This window comes from Lupinus angustifolius, chromosome LG09, assembly GCF_001865875.1.
Source record: "Lupinus angustifolius cultivar Tanjil chromosome LG09, LupAngTanjil_v1.0, whole genome shotgun sequence".
In the NCBI taxonomy this organism is placed as follows: domain Eukaryota; kingdom Viridiplantae; phylum Streptophyta; class Magnoliopsida; order Fabales; family Fabaceae; genus Lupinus; species Lupinus angustifolius.
Genome location: NC_032017.1, coordinates 1836255 through 1855698, shown reverse-complemented (window position 1 = coordinate 1855698; position 19444 = coordinate 1836255). Strand labels below are relative to the sequence as shown.

Here is a 19444-nt window from a genome sequence, read left to right as displayed (position 1 = left end):
GCAGCTCATTCATTTTATGATCAAAACACCCCTTTTTTAGCCATGCAGACAACCCATTTCTGGCCAAATTGGCATTCATTGAAGAATTTCCTAATGTGGTTTACAGTTCACGTTTATTGACTCCTTGCTTTCTGGTCATGACATTGATTATTATTACTTGTGTTCTTATTATTTTCTTTACACAACTATTAGTTTTGAATTATTATTTTAAATGATATATTTTTCATAATATTAGTCAATAACACAATTGCGACAGAGTGGTGTTGATTAGACCTCTCCCAATACCATAAGCCATCTGCGTCACATTTTATCGTTATAATACCATGAAAGGATTTCAAGATCAATGCTTTGTTTGAACATAATTTATATGATAAGACTTGTTGGTATCATTTGAGCCATGTAGCCGACCCCACCTTGTGGGATTAAGGTTTGGTTGTTGTAATCATAGCTGTCGCCAGATCTTGGTGTTGCTACCTGATTAGCTGGAGGATGGCTGCTATTCTCAGTACACATACATATTTGTAGCCTACACATTTTCCATCCGTATTCTAGCCGAATTCCAGCACCCAAATCATTTTCTGGTGAAGCCCTCACCTTTTCTGACCAAGCGCACTGCCACTTTTCATGTGTCTCTAATTGTTTTATTTTTTGCCTTTATACTAATATTGGAGCACTGGTAATTTTTCTTTCGTTGTTTTGTCAGTCTTATTTTTCTGTCTTTCCGGTTTGAAATCCCAAGATTTGACATTCATTGCAAGCTCTTTCCTTACATTGTCTACATCTCATGTCCTTTTATTGACTTTTTCCTTTCTGGTTATGGCTTTGATTATTATTGATAGCTGGCTTAATATTATTTGTTTTACACAATTATTAATTGTGCATCCTAACTTTATAGTATATGTTTAGTTATTTACTATAATATTAATTAGTTCTGGCACAACCACAGCAGTGTTGCAATAATATTAGTATATTATAATTGTTTCATTATATAAGTATATTTCTGTTGGGATCTGTGTCGATATTAGAGGATTTTCCTTATTTATTATATTTTTGATTTTTGTAATGTTTATTAATGGTTGATGATTGATTATGATTTGGTTAGGTTTCCATATATGTTTATCTTGTAATTATCTCAATCTCTAAAATCAAGAGATTTAGATTTATACCAAAATGTATTATAAATAGTGTCTGAGTGTCATACCACTGAAGCAATATAGTAGTAAACCTGACTTGGTATTTTTACAAAAATAAAGAAATTAGAACCAAGTCAAGATGATACGGATCAACCCCTCTTCTTGCGTTTTTGCGCCTAAAGTCTTACCATTTCCGAAGTAAATGGATTACATCTACCTTTCCATATCATTTGAAGTTCTTATGTGGTCCATTGTCAGTCAAACTCCCTTCAATCTAGTTCATTCTGATGTGCAGGGATGAGCCGTGTCAGTTCTGCCTTGGGGTATAAATACTTTGTTATTTTCATTGATGATATCTCAAGATGCATTTGGGTTTATTTAACAAAAGAACCTTAAGAGTTGTTCACTATTTTTCAAATTTTTGCAATGAAATTCAAACCCAGTTTGGACATCCTATTCGCATTTTGCCCATTGATAATGCAAAAGAACGTTTTTATACCCAAATGCATCTTGCTCAATAATTTAATGGGTTCTAATATCATAGTTCATCAATCCACTTGTCCATACACATCTCAACAAAATGGCATTGCTTCAAGAAAACAGTCACATTATTGAAATTGCATGGACCCTTTTGTTGAATGTCATTGCACCTTTAAATTTTTGGAGCAATGCGGCCTTCACTGCTGGTTTTTTAATAAATAGGCTGTCATCTTTTTTTTGAATAGCCAAATATCTCGTTCGCTGTTATTCCCGAAGGATACCTTCTTAAAGTTCCTTTTTGTGGTTCTAGTTCAACTTGTTTTGTGCATGATCTATATGGAATTTGGACCTGTGAACAATTTTGGGATTTTTAAGATGCTTGAGCAAGGGAGGGTTACCTCGTGATGAATGTATATAGAAATTTCTTGCATGCTAGAATTTTACATTGTCTTGACAAAAGTAAATCATATCAAACAACATTACCTCGTGATGAATGTATATAGTAATTGTCCGATAGGGTAGGATTTTTATGTACTCTTAACTTAACGATGGAGGTACAAGAAGTAGGTAATGTCCGAAGAAATTTTGACTTGGTTATGCAAATGTTGTGTGAAAGAATTAAAGCGCCAGTAACTTTGAAAAACATATTTGAGAGAAAATTTTAGAAGTAATGTATACTTCTGTTTTAGAAACATGTATGGATTAAATTTTGTGCAAAGTTACTTAGCAATGCTACCTATTAATATTTCTTGCAACTTTAATTAATGACTTTTACGAGCAATTTTTGAACAGCTCAAGCTCTAGAATCTTTACCTTGAAAGGCAGCTTGATTTTTTGAAGCCTGTTTGGTATGGCTGATTTTTCCTAATTAAAATAGCGATTGTATTTCTTTTCTTTAACCTGTTTTAGATTCTCCTTCAGACCTTTTGTTTTTTACTTGAATTTATGTGTAGACAGTCATTTCAAGGAGACTTTTATTTGTTAATTGGATTTGTGCTTCTTTTGCAATATGTACTTTTAGTATTTAATACTGGCGGCATCCATTTATTTATTAAGTTATAATCCCGATTTTATGTTCAAGCGCATATTAATATAAGCTTTGTCTGTTAGCCTTTCTATATTGCTGAAGAGGAATTTTAAGTAACTTGTATGTTTCAGGTTTTCGTGAAACAGATGAAGATTGCGGTCACTGAACAAAGAATAAGATAAAAAAGATCCATCACACTCAGAGCAGTAGATCAATGAGGTAAATATTTGACATGGAAGAACAAACAATAATTTATGCATTTTACTGACTTCAATTTTTCAAGGAAGGACCTTTATAATAATAAAGATAGCTATCATGGTCATGACAGTTTTGAGAAATCTAGTAAGTTTTATGTGATAGATTGTAGAAGATAGAACTAGAAGTAGGAAGAAACTAAGGATAACTGAAAATTGAGAGAGAATATATCTATCTGTAATTGTTTTCTGTAACCATTGTTTGATTACTAAAAAGCTTAGTTTACAATAGGTGGATCATCTACTTATATAGATGCCAAGGTACAAGGTGCTAAAGCCTATGATAACTGCAACACATAACTAGCATTAAGAAGGCATTCAAGAAAGCATTGTTGATATCTAATTGTTCTAGTGTCCAAGCAAAGGTGACAACAAGAGTTAAAAGAATCCTGATACTGATAGGCTTGTCAGCAGGAGAAAAAAATATTGTCGCATCCTACCCCTTGTCTCTGATGAAACCCTTTTGCAACAAGTCTAACTTTTTATCTATTAAAAATACCATCACGATTTTCCTTTATTCTAAAGACTCATTTGCATCAATGACATGTTCATTAGGAGGAAGAGGAACAACAAACCAACTTCCTAGTTTAATTAAGGCATCAAATTCTTCCTTCATTGCCTTTTGTCATACTTAGACTTTTAATACATGTTTGGCTCTGGAAGGTTCAATATGGGCTAACAAAACCCTTGGTACAATGGATTTATCAATACCTAACTTGGATCTAGTAGTCATAGGATGAATAGAATTTAGAGATAGGAATGGACTGAGGAATATTTGATGCAGAAGGAGATGTGGAAGAACCAGTGGAGGATGGAGTAGTGTGAGATGGTATAGGGATAGGGGAAATGACTGAATCATTGAAATTGTTAGTAGTGGAGGAACTTGGAAAGGGAGAAGTGCTAAAGGATGAAACATGATATGGAGAAGCAATAGAAGTAGAGGTTGGTAGATTGCTGATATTTGGTGAAGTATGGGGAATAAAAGTAAGAGTGAAAGAAGGAATAATATCATTGTGTAGGGTACTAGGAAGTAAGCTAAAGATGAGTTGTGTGATGAAGAAGGAAAAACGAACTCATTGTTCAAAACATCCTTTGATGTGTCCATCCTTTGATTGACATTTGTAACCTTTTATGTCTGGAAGAACACCCCTAAAAGGTACATTGAGAGAGTCTATACTAAAGTTTATGTTTGTTGTATGGTCTAAGAAGCGAGAAAAAGCACAACCAAATACTTTAAGAAAGGCTAATCAGGATTGGTACCAAAAAGTAGAGTGTGAGGTGAATGATTGTTTAGAGTAGGGGAAGGCAGTCTATTGATTAGATATATTGCACTAATAAGGGCATGTTCTCAAAAAGTTAAGGGCAAGCAAGCATGTGCTAACAGGGCAAGCCCGTTCCCACTATATATCTATCTTTTCTTTCAATTGTACCTTGCCGATGATGAGTACGCGTGCAAGAAAGCCTGTGATTAATACCTAAAGGTTTTAGGAGATTGAAGGGTCTAAACTCTCCTCCCCAATCAGTTTGAACAAATTTCACATGCATATAAATTCATTTTGAAACATTGTTAGAAAATGTTTGAAGATAATAATGGTATCTAATTTTTGTTTGAGGTGATAAATCCAAGTATGTTTACTATGGGCATCAACTATAGAGAAATAGTACGTGAAGCCATTTTCAAATTGATTGGGTGAAGGCCCCAAAGGTCTAGATACAACAAACCAAAGGGATTATGATAAGCATTAGAAGAGGTTGGAGAATGTAGTTTATGATATTTACCACAAGAGCAAGCAATACCAAAATAAAGAGTTGTTTTATAAAGATGAAGTATATTACGAGTATGTACATTTTTGATAACTGCCTCGAGCATGATCTAGCCTACAATGTCACAAGAAAATAAAAAGACAAGTTGTTACTGAAACTAGGACTAGTGGAAGCTGAAATATTAGGCATGGATACATATGTAGATGTGGGTGTGGATGTATAGAGATGCGAGGAGGAACTGAGAAGAAGATTATGAAAAACAAGGTCTCTCTGAAGTGAGAGACACCTTAAGCAATGCTTGATTATAATCCTGCGATTTGAGAAGACAACCATTAGGATGAAATTCAAAATAACTAGAACTATCCTTGGCAAAATGAGAGACCCTCAAGATTTTTGGTAATTGTAGGTGCTAGTAGATTTTGTGACGAAAGTGAAACAAATGGATCAAATGATGATAAGAAACAAGTCATACCATCAGTAAGTGTAGTAGCTTTAGAACCATTACCCGTATACATGTGTTCAGGGCCAAATTGTTCATGTAAGGTGGTTAGTAGCTCCAGAGTTTGGATACCACATTGAAGATTTCCCATCATGCCTTCTAGTGCTCACATTAATGGTATATGGAGCTGTGGTGTGATGAGTCAAGGAATAAGTGTTTGGGCCAAATGAACTAGGATGACCAGTGTTATAAGGCACTAGTATTGCAACAATTAAATGTTTAGAGAAGCCAGGTCCTAGTTGATGTGGCATATATTGACGTGTCTAAGGAACATAATTCTCAGAATGGTATATTGGTGCACTAAAAGATGTTGAATATGCTTTATTAGTGGAATAACCCTAAGGTAAATAATAGCAACATGCCACATCAGGACCATGGCTTTGGCCATGATCACAAAATTAACTACTAGGTTGTACCTAAAACGACCACCGTGATGTCCAAAGAGTCCACCATGAAAACCATCGTCAGAATGCATTGGCATATGCTTTAGTCATGATGCTGGAGATGATTTGAATTGGGAAGACATGAACAAAAGTAATTGGTGTTGAAACAAATTATAGAGATTGTGAAGGTGATGAAGTGGCTGCTACATCTGCTGGTAGACCATCAAAAATGGATTTGTTCACGTTCTTTAGCAATTCAGACTCAAAGGTAAGCAAGAATTGTTCCAAATCATTTATGGAAGGAGGATAAACTTGAATCCCAATCGTGGTAACTACTGGTTGAAAATCCTCACTAAGACCATCCCAGATGCAACTAGTGTATTCAACTAGAGAAATGGAAGAGCCAATGGAGGCTAATGGGCATAGCTGACAAGATTGAGATCTTACGTAAGATCGGAAAGAGTAGATGAAAACGTAAAATGTGTGATCGTAACACGGATCGTAAGATCCTACCAAACATTGGATTTTTTTATATATACATATACACAAAATAATAAAAACTTCAGCTTTCTCAATTATTATAAATAACAAAATTAACAAGTAGTACTTGATAAAACTTAAACTTCAACATCAAAATATATGCATATTAAAGTATTAGGTCTCATAATTGTAAACTAACATGTCAACACAATAAACTAAAGAGTTTGACAACAAAAAACACAACAAGTATCAGAACCTAATATCTAAATCAAATCACGCAAGGGGATATCAAGATAATTATCTTCTTTAGGCTCTTCATCTTCATTAATCTCATCAAGTGGCTCCTCGACATCTGGTTCAAATCCGTGTTGTCATGTACATGGAGCATAATTTGTTCTAAGAAGAGAGAGAAACAACAATGGTATTTATTCAAAGGAGAGAGAAAGTGAGCATAATTTTTTCAAAGAGAATGCAGTGAACATGTTGAAGATGAAGAAGGAAAACTTACTTTATGAAGATGAAGATGAGAGAAACTTATATTTTGGACTACTATCACATATGAGAATCAATTTCTTGTATGGTATGTTTGTTATCTTGCAATTTAGGGTTTAGAAGAATTTAGGGCGGGTCAAATGACTTTGGGTCATGGGTTTCTCTTCTATACGGGTTTAGAAGATTGAGATTTTACAATTTGAGACTTTTGCCCTAAAAACATAAACTAGTAAGATCTTAGGCGATTTTACGATCCTATGCTCTTCCCCGACAATCTCACTTACGGTGGTGACATCGCATTCAAAGTGAGCACGCGACTCGTTAGCTCTTGAAAACTCATAAGATCTACCGATCCTATGAGTTAAATTGCGAGTTTAACTACTATGCTAACGGGTTATTAAAACCTTGATTTGTGAGAGAAATTCTGAAATTGAATTAGAACCTTGTGAGATGGTTCCTAGCTGAGCTCGTTGTTGGCGACTTCTGGCTTTCATACGAGAATTGCAGAAGGCATGATGTTCATCCCATAACTGCCACAAACATGTGCATCCAACCACGTGAGGTTGAAGCGATTCAAAGATCAAGCTTAGGAGCCATTATAACAACATTTGTTCTTGTTCTTTCCAGCTAGAGAAGCAAGGTTCACATGTTGAAGCCTATTAGATTCACTTAGGAATTGTGGAGGTATCTCTGACGATTGAATAAACCTAAGTGCTCTATTGGATTTGAGAAAAACTATCATGAATTGGCGCCATGTAAGATAGTTTTTATATGTTTTGGTTTTGTGTTTGGAATTGGAGATATAATGGTCGGGAAACCGCTTGACCAGGAGCAGCATATGCTGTGTATGGTGGAGATGAATGTAGAAGAGGATCAGGACTAGAGGCTCTAGCCATGACTTTGGGATTGGAGATTTAACTTTCTATGCAATAGTTTATGAATTTGCTTTACTATACTTGTATTTTATATAAGAGTGATTGCTCCTCTAATGAAATCATCAAGAATAATTTCTCTAGCATGGTATGAGTTCTCCAAAATCCTTGGGATCCATGTAATCTCATGGTCTGTATTTCCACAATTTTTTTCCACTGTGTTTTCTTCTAGCCCTGCATATTGCATTGCCATTTGTGGAAGCTCCAATAATCCCCAAAATCCAAAAAATGCCTGATGCACAAAAAAACTTCTATCCGATCAGAAAATTTGTGTAATGTTGAATTGCATAATATCCAATCAACCCTATGTCTCAGGGGCTTTCAGATCCAAACTCATCCAACAAAAGAAATTGAAAAATGGTCCAAAAAACTAAAACCACTAAACCGAATTTATTTGGATGTTGTTGGTCTGTTTTTTACAAAACCAATTGGTCGTTTTGGTTCCAATTTTAGGAACTAGACCGAACATATACTTATTACATGTACACATAAAATGAAGAGGATTCAAGTTCTGAGTTTGATTAGCCTTGTGATTAATAATCTAAAATGTACAATTGTTCATACTTTCTGATTGTTAAGTGTTATTACTTATGAATTAATATTTTATGATTGTTAAAATTAGGTTGGTGTGCTACTGGAGTTGTTGTGTTGCTTTGCTACTGTTTTTTATTCTTCCCGTTGTTTTTTTGTTGTTTTTAGTGTTGATACTGGTGAATATTATTAATATTGAATTAAATGTTTGAATGTGTATCTTGGTACTTGGAGATGTTATATATATTTAGTTATCCTATAGATATTTCCTATGATATAATTTAGATGCTTTTATATATTCGAACAGTTAATAGAAAATCTTAACGAGATCTATACTCTATCTAGAGAGGAATACCTAGGCTACAGAAATACTCTTGTTAGGCATGCTAATGTCAATGTGGAAGTGAAAGCTGCTTTCTATAAAATTTGGGGCACAAGTTTTTAGAGTGTCCACTACATTGAGATAGATAGACATGCATGACCTTTAACCCAAACTTTTTAGAATAAACCTTGGAAAAGGTGTGTTAGTTGATATCAGAAATAGAGTTCAAGACTACGAATCACTCTATTAAAATTTGAATCTCACTCACTATGCAAATGTTCAAGTCAAGGGACTTTGTTTATGTACAATCTTATATAGACTGCATCTTCTTTTTGAAAAATAATTTTTAATTTCAAGTACTAGATTGTTGGAACATAGAGTGAAATTGAAAAATAGGACCTAATATGCAACTCAACTCAATAATATTTTTGGTTAAATACTTAGAATTTTGTAGTCTGGTAACAAGAGAATTGAAACAAGTATATTCTTAAAAATAGTGATAGGTTATGGACATGTACCATTATTCATTGGAATTGAGGATTACAGATAAACATAATTGCTCTTGTTTGGTTATAATGGACTGGTCTATGGGAGAACATTTCTATAATTAGCTATATACATATAATATAAAAGCATGTTTAAAAATATTTGTATATACTTTTGTCAATTTTAGTTCTCTGTTGTAAATATTTCGTATTTTGTACAGTAGTTATATACATGGGGAATTTTTTAATAAATAACTTTTTTAAAAATGTTATATATTTTTATTTCTCAGGCCCTATCTCCAATTATTTTTTCATCCACAGTTGCTTATATAATTGCTAGTGTGGACTTGCCAGCAATTTTAAGGATTTTAAGATGCTTGAGGTGGGGTTACATAGTGTTGAATATATCAAAATTTCTTGAAGGCAAGAATCCTAGGTGGTACTTACAGGAGTAAATCATATCAAACAACTTTCCCAAGTTTTCAATAAAGAACATTGCAGTAAAATTTCTAGCCATTTTTTATTGTCCAATGATTAGATGGTTTTAGGGTTGATATTTCATGCACTTTTAACTTAGTGATACAAGGTACAAGCATGGTTGTTAAGCTCTAATATTTTAAGTGGTGGATTCTAGCCAACTTAAGTGAAAACTCAGATCTGGATGAACTCAAGTGAAGATAGGTAAGCTTGGGTAAACTCGAGTAATCTTGGGTAAAGTTGTAAGTTAACTACCTAGTTTGCAAGTTCACTCACACACTCAAATATCATTTTTTAAACTTCCTAAACCACATTGTTTCATGACCCAAAAACCTAAAATGATGGTTTTGCACGACCAGTGTTTTAAATTGTGGTCATGGTTACGATTACGTTGCATTTACTGCAATTGTGAGAAAATGCGGCTGATGTGGCCACAATTGCATTCACAATGCGGTTGAGGAGACTCCCGAAACCACAATTTAGTTGTTGCAAATACCGTTTCGTCTCTACTTGGTTGTCCTTCACCTAATATTCCTCCTATTGAAGCTATAACAATTGTTGACTTGCTGGTCTCAATATCCATTGGCTGTTGCATTTTAGGTTACCTGCAACTTTCATGATCAGAAGCAACTTTGGCCAGGAAGCTTGTGGCCAAATCGTTCTGAAGTGTCATTAATTTTATGGTTAAGTTATGTTCTTCTCAAGGTGCTCTTGTTTGTTTTGATATTAAACGTGGGTAGAGTGTAACTATTGTTGGTCAATGAATTAGAGTAACTGAGCGAGCAACTCTCAAGCCATTCAGACAACTGGATCTTTGGTGAGCAGCTCTCAACCCCCAAACATTTCTCTTTCCAACAACGAACTTCTTTTTTCGGTGACTAGCACTCTTTCCGGCAACTTACTCATCTTCCTCTTCTCCTTTGCTCGTTCTGCAACTTATTCCTCTTCAACTGCGACATCTTCTACCTCTTCTTCAACCCTTGCAACCTTGTAAGTGAGCTATCAGCCATGCCATAATCTCAATCATCGGCATTTGAGCTACCAATCTTGTTGTTTTGAATGCTTAGAATAGACTGGTAGTCTAAGTCTAGTACATTGTTATGGAAGTCTAGTACATAGTACTTGGTACTTGCTTTTAAGCACCAGGGGCTTAATTTCTCAAACTTTTTGGACCTATATTGGAATTTTGAGCTACTTAGTGCTTGTTCTATTAGGTTTAAGCCGGTCATTGATTTTTGAGCTTGTCTTTAATTTTTTTCTATTTTTCGCATTTGTGTAGTATAAATTGCTTATTTTTCTTCCCTATATATCTCTATCCTGGCCAACTTGCTATCTGCTATCCCTCTATCCCATTTTAGGGGTTGGCTAGGATATGGGATTGACTGCATTACTGAATTATTATTTATTGCAACTTGAATTAATGAGTTTTGCAAGCAATTTTTAAAAAAGTATAAGTAGTAGTCAAATTGCGATCCTACACGTGACATTGCACAATCTTACGATCTTTGACCCTTAGCTCGTGCTCGATCTCAGTCTTGGGTGCGCCTCCTTGGGGTCGGGTGGGATCGTCATGTGGGTGTGTCAAACTGTTAGAATCGACGACCCCACCGATCCCTCCACTCTCTGCTTCGAACCTCTCTCTCACTCTGAGTCTCTGCTTCACTTCCTCTCTCTCATTGTGTGATTCTGCAACTCCAGCTTCAACTATAACTGCCGTAGTGGATAGAGAAAACGAAACTGATCGGGTCATGTGCGACCCGGTTTAAAACCCTAGAAAGTCTTTATGGATTGTTAACCCAATCTTTTAAGCCAGATGTCTTTTTAACCTATAAACTTAATTAAAATGTGAATAGTGGCTGTGAAACCTAATTTTTTACTTGGAACTTGTGCAGTGGTGTTATTTACTATTATAACTTTCGGGTTATGATATGTATGGCCTTTATGACTTGAATTTGTGTTATTTATATGATATGTTTATTATTATGAGTACTTTCAATAATATGACTTGTGAATTGCTACACACACAGATATATATATATATATAGATATATATATATATATAGATATATATATATAGATATATATATATAGATATATATGTGTGAATATATAATATTATATATATTAGTAGGATCGTCCTGTTACAATCCTATGTTTATTATCTTTGACTGCCCTCCCAATCCTAAGTAAAATCTTGATTTTAACTACCTTGAGTACTATACATGTTTTTTTCAAGGCTGCTTGATGTTTTCTAATGCAGGTTTTATGTTGATTTTTTCTAATTCAAATAGCTATTCTAGTTCTCCTCTTTAACCCCCTTTAGATGCTCCATCTGTATAACTTTGTTTTTAAGCTGAATTTATATAAAAACCGGCAATGCAGCTAGATCGTTATTTGTTAATTGAAATTGTGCTATTTACATACAGTAGGTACTTGTAGGTTGGAATAGTCATGTACATGCAATGCCTTTGTATTTTCGGCATTGTAGTCAACATTTTTAATATTGATGGCATGTCATGTCCTTTATCCAGATATAATCCCACTTTTGGATTCAAGCGCATAATGATACAAGCTATGTCTGTTAACATTTCTATATTTCTGAAGAGGAGCTTTGAGTAACTCGGCTGCATCAGGTCTTGGTGAAACAAAGATGAAGACACAGTTTCCTTTCTCATGTTTTCTATGTGATCACTGAATAGAGAATAAGATAAAAAAGATCCACCACATTCAAATCAGTACATCATTGAGGTAAATATTTGACATGGAATAACAGACAACACTTAAATTATGCATTTTACTGCCTTAAATCTTCTAAGGAAGCATATTTATAATAACAATAAAGATAGTCACCTTGGCCATGAAAGTTTTGAGAAATCTAGTAAAATTTTATGTGATAGGTAGAGATTTTATTGCACATTTACAATGTCTATACTCTAGATTGCTTTCTAGTAGTACTTGTACTCTAGATCTCCTTGGTGTCATCTCCTATTGCTAGTTAGGCTTGTGGCATATCCTGATATTGGAATTAGACAAGGTTCCCTTAATTTTTACCCACCGGACTGCACTGAAATATTTCAGAAAAGTACAATTAATTTGTGCAAGCATGGTTTAGAGTATTGGGCTACAACGATATCCTATTTACATCTAAAGTAGTGTGTGCAAATGTAAATAGTGACATAAAATGCATCAATCAAACACAACGTCATATTAAAACCTTAATGTATGATTTAAGTACTATATAGTCTTCAATTGGTTGTCATTTAACATAATATTACCACACATGTAACATGTTTTCTAGGTGTGTTTTATATATTTTTGTTAAAAGTCACAGTCTTCACATTCTCTAGCATGTGATTAATTCCCTGGTGTTGGCCTCAGTCACAAACATGGATAAGTGAGATTTCCAGGGATATAAAAATATTCTTTGAACCAAGCATTACTTAAGGGTGCCAGAGGCAGCGCATAAAATATAAAGTTTAATTTGTGTCATAAATATCACTACAATTTCAATTTTTGTGCTGATTGTGCATTTTGTTTGAGTGTATTGGTGACATTTGTTTTTCATTTTGCCAAGTATTAAATTCTCTGGTACATTAAACTTTGTATCTAGTGATCAGGGATTTAAGATCAATATTATGTAGCTATCTTAAAATTATTCTGTAAGGTTGAGTGATATTTTATATTTGGTTCTTCAAGTGTAACTCTTGCCATGATAATGCTATAATTTCAAGTTGTGTTTATTGGATTGTCCATTATGTTTGAGTTTATTGGTGACATTTTTTCCCTTCTTTTTACCAACTAATAAATTTTCGGGCCCATAAAAGTTTCTACATATTTGATCAGGAATTTAAGAACTTTATTATACATTTAATTTATTTAATTGTAAATTTAATTATCAAAACAAAAAGGATATTTTTCATTTATGTCTTTAACTAGAGCTCGTCTTACTCCTATGTACTCCTAGATACAATAGGGAAGTCAAAACAACACAATTCTGGGTCGAAAATTGATTAGTTGACTTCATTAAAATTTTACAAATTATCTTAATGTTAATGACTTCCCACTTCGATAAACAACATAGGCAATATAAATAATAGCAATTGTTTATCGGCTCGAAGCATAAAAACAATAGGATACGAGTCGTAACATCTCTATTAAACTTCCAAAAATAATTTATTAAAACCTTTTATTTATGTTAAATAATTTATTATAAAAGAGAATTAATAGCATAAGAGTTGGCATTTTCATTAACCAACTTTTAACTAATAAATAGTAAAGACAATACAATGCTTATAACTGTTTCTAGACACTAATTTGAAAGTAGGATATGACATGAGTCGTAATCTCATAATTAATCTCCCAAAAATAATTAATTTTAAAACTTTTTATTTTTGCTAAAAAGTTTATTTTAAAGGAGAATTAATAATAGAAGATTTGGCATTGGTCGTTAATCGACTTTCCACTTCGATAAATAGCAGATGAAATACGAATAATCGTATCAATTTCTCAGCTACAAGCAGAAAGCAAGATACGACACAAGACATATATTAAATTCCCAAAATAAGAATAAAAAATAAAAAATTCTGTTAGTTTAAATAAAAATATTTTTAATATTATTAAATAATGTTTTAATAATTTAAAATATTTATTTATTACTATATAAAAAATATTTTATCATAAAAAACTAAAATTTCTTAAAAACATGAATTAAAATAATTGGAAAAGAGAAAAGAAATAAGAAATACCTCAAATGCCACATGAAGGCGCCATATTGGGAGATTCGTTGTAGTAGACAGATACATAATTTAGGAATGTCAGCACATTAAAGGCCAATGATAAAAAAAGCCACTAACAACATAGACCAATCTGTAATGTACATAATTATGTAATATATTATCGTATTAGTATACAGAATTCTAGGGCAATGATTACATTCTATGACACAATCATTCACTAATGATTTGTTGCCATAATATGAGATAACAAGACTATTTATTTTCCTTTTTTTTCTCTTTTCCTTATACTTCTCCTTCTTTCTTCTTTTCTTATTGTCTCCTTCTACTCCCTGAATGCCCACTCTCTTCTTTATTTCTGTTTATAATGATGGCTATACTTATAAGTATTTTTTATTAAATGGGTAAATGTTAAAATTCCAAATATTTTATTCATTATTTTCTAAATCAATAAATCAATTAAAATAAAACGGTTTGTAACCCAAATATTTTCTAACTTCTGGTTAAGAATCGAATATTTAAAAAAGATAAAATTAGTTCTAGAACATCTAACTAATAGAATATACTTTGGAAAAGAACATTTATGATTCTAAAAAATCTTAAAATTTACCAAAATACCCATAAATGAGTAAAACATTGATTTCACTATATAAAATCACAAAAATGATCAAATTTCCCTTTATGCTATTTTTATTATTTTGAAATTTTATAAGTTTTATATTTTTTGGTAAAAATAAAAAATAAGTTAAATAAAACATGTTCATAGTCTTATCCATACCAACATTTTTTACACTATTGTTGTTGTAGAATCAAATTCTAGAGTCCAAATAGTAATGACAACCTAATGATTAAATATCACTCATGGTTCTCCTTCTAAAACATTAAACCCAACCTTTTTATAATCAGTGTTATAATAAAAACATATTGTCATTCTTCACTGTACTCTTTGATGATTCCCACCTAACAATTCCACATGTGCGAGACCCTTATCCTCAAAGGAGATCTTCATAAGGTTCAAAGTCATAGATTCACCTTTTTCTGGTGGTTTATCCATAGCCATTGACCAACAAAAACAAATAAAGGTGCGGGAATTGCACTGACCTTCATTTAAATTTCGGTTAATCACACCCGACTCCTTTTGTATTTAAGAAATTACACCAATCTCATGTTAAGTTAATGTCATTGTTACATTCATACGCCTAAATAGTGATGGATGCCAAGTAGAACTAAAGCATACTTCAAGGGAGGTCAATATAGAATGAGATTCGTTTGCACTTAGTTTCAAGGAGAGAAATGTTATATCATTATACTTGAAGGAATAAAAATGTCACACCATATTGCGTTTTTCCTTTACGGTCAAGGAGAAATAAAATTTAATCTCTGATTTTTTTGTTTTCCTTCTACATTGGTGTACCCTATTCCGATATTATCTACCCATTCACAGCAAATGATTCCATAATCTGATAAATTATATATATTAATCAAGTGCAGCTTTACTTTTTCGACCAGTTATCGGATTAGGCAAGCCATCAAAGATTGGTTTTCCGATGGCTGCAGTTGTGAAGGCCTGTAAATCTGGTTTCAAATTCCACCTTGAGGTTGGCCAAATGAATGAGGAGACATTGTTATCCTGATCTTGTAAACTTGATGTGCTTGATGATTTCCTCACACCAGATGATCCATCAGTTAGAGAAGCTTCCCCCGATCCTATTGGCAGAAGACTCGAACCATTTGATTCAGAATCAGTCGCCAATACAGTACGGCTAGCGGCGTTCTGCCTCAGAGCTAAGCCCTTTCCTTTTCTTGATGGAAGACCACCACTGCTGCTATTATCTGGCCTCATTAGTAATTCTGGTATCCTGGTAAAGTCAGCTTCCGATTTCTGACGCCTACCGACGAGTTTACCATTCCACTTATCAGACTCACTCTCCCTGGCTCCAGCAGATGGTTCAGTATCAGACTTTTCCATAATCTCTTCCAAAATTACATTGACCAAACTTTTAGATTTCCGGGGACAACTCAAAGGTCGGTCAGACTTAGGCACGTGCTGGGAGGACTTAGAGGTCCCTTTAAGTCCATAGTAACCCCGTAAAGAGCTCATAGCTGGGGAGACCTTCCGCTCAGAAGACTTCGTTCTCAAGGATTGGAATGATTCAAGCAGTTCGCGGTGTGCATGATCAGGTGAACTGTGACCAGAGTTACCAAGCCTGAAGGGACACCCACCATTCATTGCTATTAATAATTAAAATGGGAATTGGTAACAAATCAATCAGCAATAATGATATTAAAAACAAATTATGTAATGAAACCAGAAGACGCAGGGAAAACTATAAATATATTTTCTTGGACAAATTCTTCTGAAAATGCAACATAAGTGTGATTCTTTTTCATTCCTTTTAAACTGCAGAAATTTATTAATACAAATAACAGACTATAACAAAGTTCTTACAAGGCTCAGAGCCCAGAGCCATGGCAGCATAATATTACTTCAGCCATGCAATTCTTAAATAGCATTTTTGAAAGCAAGATCCTCTACTAGACTAATTTGGATGAAATCTATAGTGTATCTCCACCATTGATGTTCCCTACGACCGACTACTATCATCACCTGATTTTACATTGTTTCATTGCATTTTACTATGCAAACCTAACTGTCAAAATCATTGCCTAATTTTATCGAAGCATCACATAACAGCTCCTGTACCTAAATCCAATATTAAGCCCTATTGGAATTTGGAAAAATGAATACCTAAAGCTGGAACTAGGTTACTACAAATCCAATAAAAGCCTTTACTACAAACAAAAAAGTTAATTTTCCATAATGATATCATTGATGTGGCACTGTCTAGTTTGATAATAATGTGAAGTTTATACACTAACTGTGAATATAATCTAAAAACCCGTTACTTGAATCTACTTATTTATATAGAAAATTTAGACCATGTAATTTCATTGTATCCAACTCCCTTTGAAAGCTCCAATTTAAGTAGACAAACCAAAATCCGTCTCCGTTTTTTATTCATTCATACAAGACGCTCTTCAAATATTTGAAAAAGTAAAACAAAAAAGGATAAGACCCAGCTTTTTTTATTAATGTTTTTGTTCCTTTATCAATTAGAGATAAACATACCCTGTAATACTGGAACCATTTGATAAACAAGGAGATGGAGGGTGCCTTCCAGGTAGTGGAATTTGGAGAGTTTTAAGCGCAAACATTTGATGGTCGGTAACAAGGCCATTCATCTTTTTGACATCAAGAACCTACAATTTCCAAAAGCAAAAAATAGCAGAAGAAATTGTAACTTCATCAGGTAACTCAAATTGCAAAAAGAACTAAAAGAAAAAGAATCCAGCACAATGTTTTCCTTCTCTCTGAAGTATTGGAGAGGGGTCATCAGCAATGATATTAATAAACTTGAGAATAAGATCATGTAACAAAAACATCAAAAACCTTTTTCCAAAGAATAAGACCTTTCATTCATATTAATATCTCTTCCTATAACCTTTCCTTAAAGTTTCTGTCAGCTTTCTTTTGGTCCTATATAGATGAGGGTTACAAACCAAAACACTACAAAAAGACACCATATCAAAAAGAGAAACATCCCTTATATTTAACATAAATTGTGAAGTTTTCATCGCAAAATCAATTGTCAATAAGAGGAATAAGTCAACAGATATATAAACCGCACCCAAATGATGAGGCACACAACATGTGACTCACTTCCCAACATCCCCACCACAAGATTACAAAAATATCGAAATAGTTTTCATTTCAAAAACCAATTGACAATAAGGGAAGCACCCGAATAAAGCCGGACTAATAGAATACGACAGATGATGTGAGACTTTATTCCCAATGTAAATCCCAAATAAAAATTGATATTGACAAAATGTACCTCAACACCATACTTGATTGCAATGCCAGCCAAAGTGTCGAATTTGGAAACATGATGTTCTATATAGCCAAGTGGTCTAGAAGGAGATGAAGAAACCGAAGAAGGAATCACGAGGCTATTTTCTCTGCTGGGTGCGTCACGATCTACATCACACAAAAATTCATCATAATACCCATTATTATTCTTATGTTCTTTCCACTTTTCTCTTTCCATCTTTTTTCTACCGAATCAAAAACCAAAACCCATCTCAGATTATCCTTTTTTTTGCGCGAATTCAAATGGGTATTGGACAAAAATCAAATCGGATTGGAATTCAGAATGTGAAAATTTGATATTTCGCGAATATTGTTGAAAAACGGTTGAAGAACAGGGGAGTTGATTCAGAAAGTGAAAAAAAATTGAGATTGGAGAATGTGTTTAGTGGATTTGGGATTCAAGATAATGCAATATGCTGATCGAATTTGGGATTTTTTGAATGTTCTTGGATTTGGGTCAGCGTTTTTGTTTCAGTTTGGGAAAATGAAGGAAAAATGGAAGTTTTTTTTCTCTCTTTTTGTTTTCCTTAGTTACAAAACAAATTTCATCACTGTCTTTGAATATTGTATGACGTCATTAATAAAGTAATAATTTATTAAGAAAAAAATCAAAATATCAATAGTTTACCCAAAAAAATATTAATATATCAAAAACATACTGTTTTGTGGGGAAATGGAAATTAATATATTAAAACCGTACCGGTTATCAAACCGGTCAGGGTATTGGTATAGTGGTACAGTGGTTCAACCGGTGGTTCAGTAATTAAATCGCATGCCGGTTATACCAAATAGACATACTTATATTTATTATTAATTGTACTATAAACCTTACACTTTAAAAAATTCAGTGAAAGAGTAAATAAAATTTCTATATTTTTTTGATCCTATTAAAAAATCCCATTTTTTTTGGGCAGTTCACCATGCTGTCACAACACCCAAAATTTATGACTTCTCTAAACCTAGGTTCTATAACTTCTCTAGACCACTACACCTATTATTATCTTGTAATATATAATCTATACAAATACATAAACTCATAAAAGAAAGTTATATAGGAACACATAACCTCTGCACCGTGCCACTACACCTATTTTTTCTTGTGATATTAAAAACTGGATAGTGAATATCATATAATCTCTGCAAAGTGCCACAGTGCACGAGATAATCAACTTGAAAAACTTTGGAGAAAGAGAAGAAGACTCTAGTTCTCGTGGAGGAAGGTGAGACTCTGAATTTTTTCTCTCATTCTTCTACAATATTGTTTAAAGTACTGAAGATGGAAAAGATACATGGCATGTCAACACCTTCTTTTTTCGTTCACGGTTTTCCAACTATGAATTGGATGAAGATGGAGAATAAACATAAATATCTTTTCTTTTAGGAAAGTGGAACACAACTATGGAGTGGAAGGTTAGGGATTTCATATCCTCTTAGAGTCTTAGACTTAGGGATTTCAGAATAAATGGTATAACATGTTCTTCATTTGCCTTCTCTTAATAACAGTGAATCGGCCGGTTGAGA

The 19444-nt window shown here is 33.4% G+C and overlaps 2 protein-coding genes across 11 annotated transcripts in view; one reads left to right on the top strand and one right to left on the bottom strand.

The window, feature by feature from the left end:
• LOC109356728 (ENHANCER OF AG-4 protein 2-like) overlaps window positions 1-12240 on the top strand; it is a 33126-nt gene extending 20886 nt beyond the window's left edge. For 4 of the 9 annotated variants that reach the window (XR_002108786.1, XR_002108779.1, XR_002108781.1 and 1 more), the window contains 2 exons: window positions 2787-2859; window positions 11791-12240. The gene's annotated coding sequence lies outside the window, so the exon portion shown is untranslated. Of the gene's footprint in view, window positions 1-2771; window positions 2860-11688 lie in introns of all 9 variants that reach the window. The other 5 variants (XR_002108782.1, XR_002108783.1, XR_002108785.1 and 2 more) reach the window with 3 other exon arrangements.
• On the bottom strand, window positions 15345-18459 carry LOC109355946. Of its 2 annotated transcripts, XM_019599242.1 has the most exons (4): window positions 17889-18459; window positions 17123-17253; window positions 15473-16199; window positions 15345-15410 (listed from the first exon to the last, which is right to left on the bottom strand). In XM_019599242.1, the coding sequence occupies exons 1-4, from the start codon at window positions 18099-18101 to the stop codon at window positions 15408-15410; spliced, it is 1074 nt and encodes a 357-aa protein (XP_019454787.1). In that variant the 5' UTR covers window positions 18102-18459; the 3' UTR covers window positions 15345-15407. The 2 variants fall into 2 exon arrangements, with proteins under 2 accessions (XP_019454787.1, XP_019454788.1); XM_019599243.1 differs by lacking the exon at window positions 15345-15410 and having other exon boundaries at window positions 15456-16199.

What these genes read in the sequence shown, in the direction of transcription:
- LOC109355946 (XM_019599242.1), bottom strand. Translation starts at nt 18,101, where the DNA reads ATGGAAAGAGAAAAGTGGAAAGAACATAAGAATAATAATGGGTATTAT. An exon ending in CAATCAAGTATGGTGTTGAG is followed by an intron (nt 17,254 to 17,888) that starts GTACATTTTGTC and finishes TGGAAATTGTAG; the next exon opens with GTTCTTGATGTCAAAAAGAT. An exon ending in AATGGTTCCAGTATTACAGG is followed by an intron (nt 16,200 to 17,122) that starts GTATGTTTATCT and finishes GTGTCCCTTCAG; the next exon opens with GCTTGGTAACTCTGGTCACA.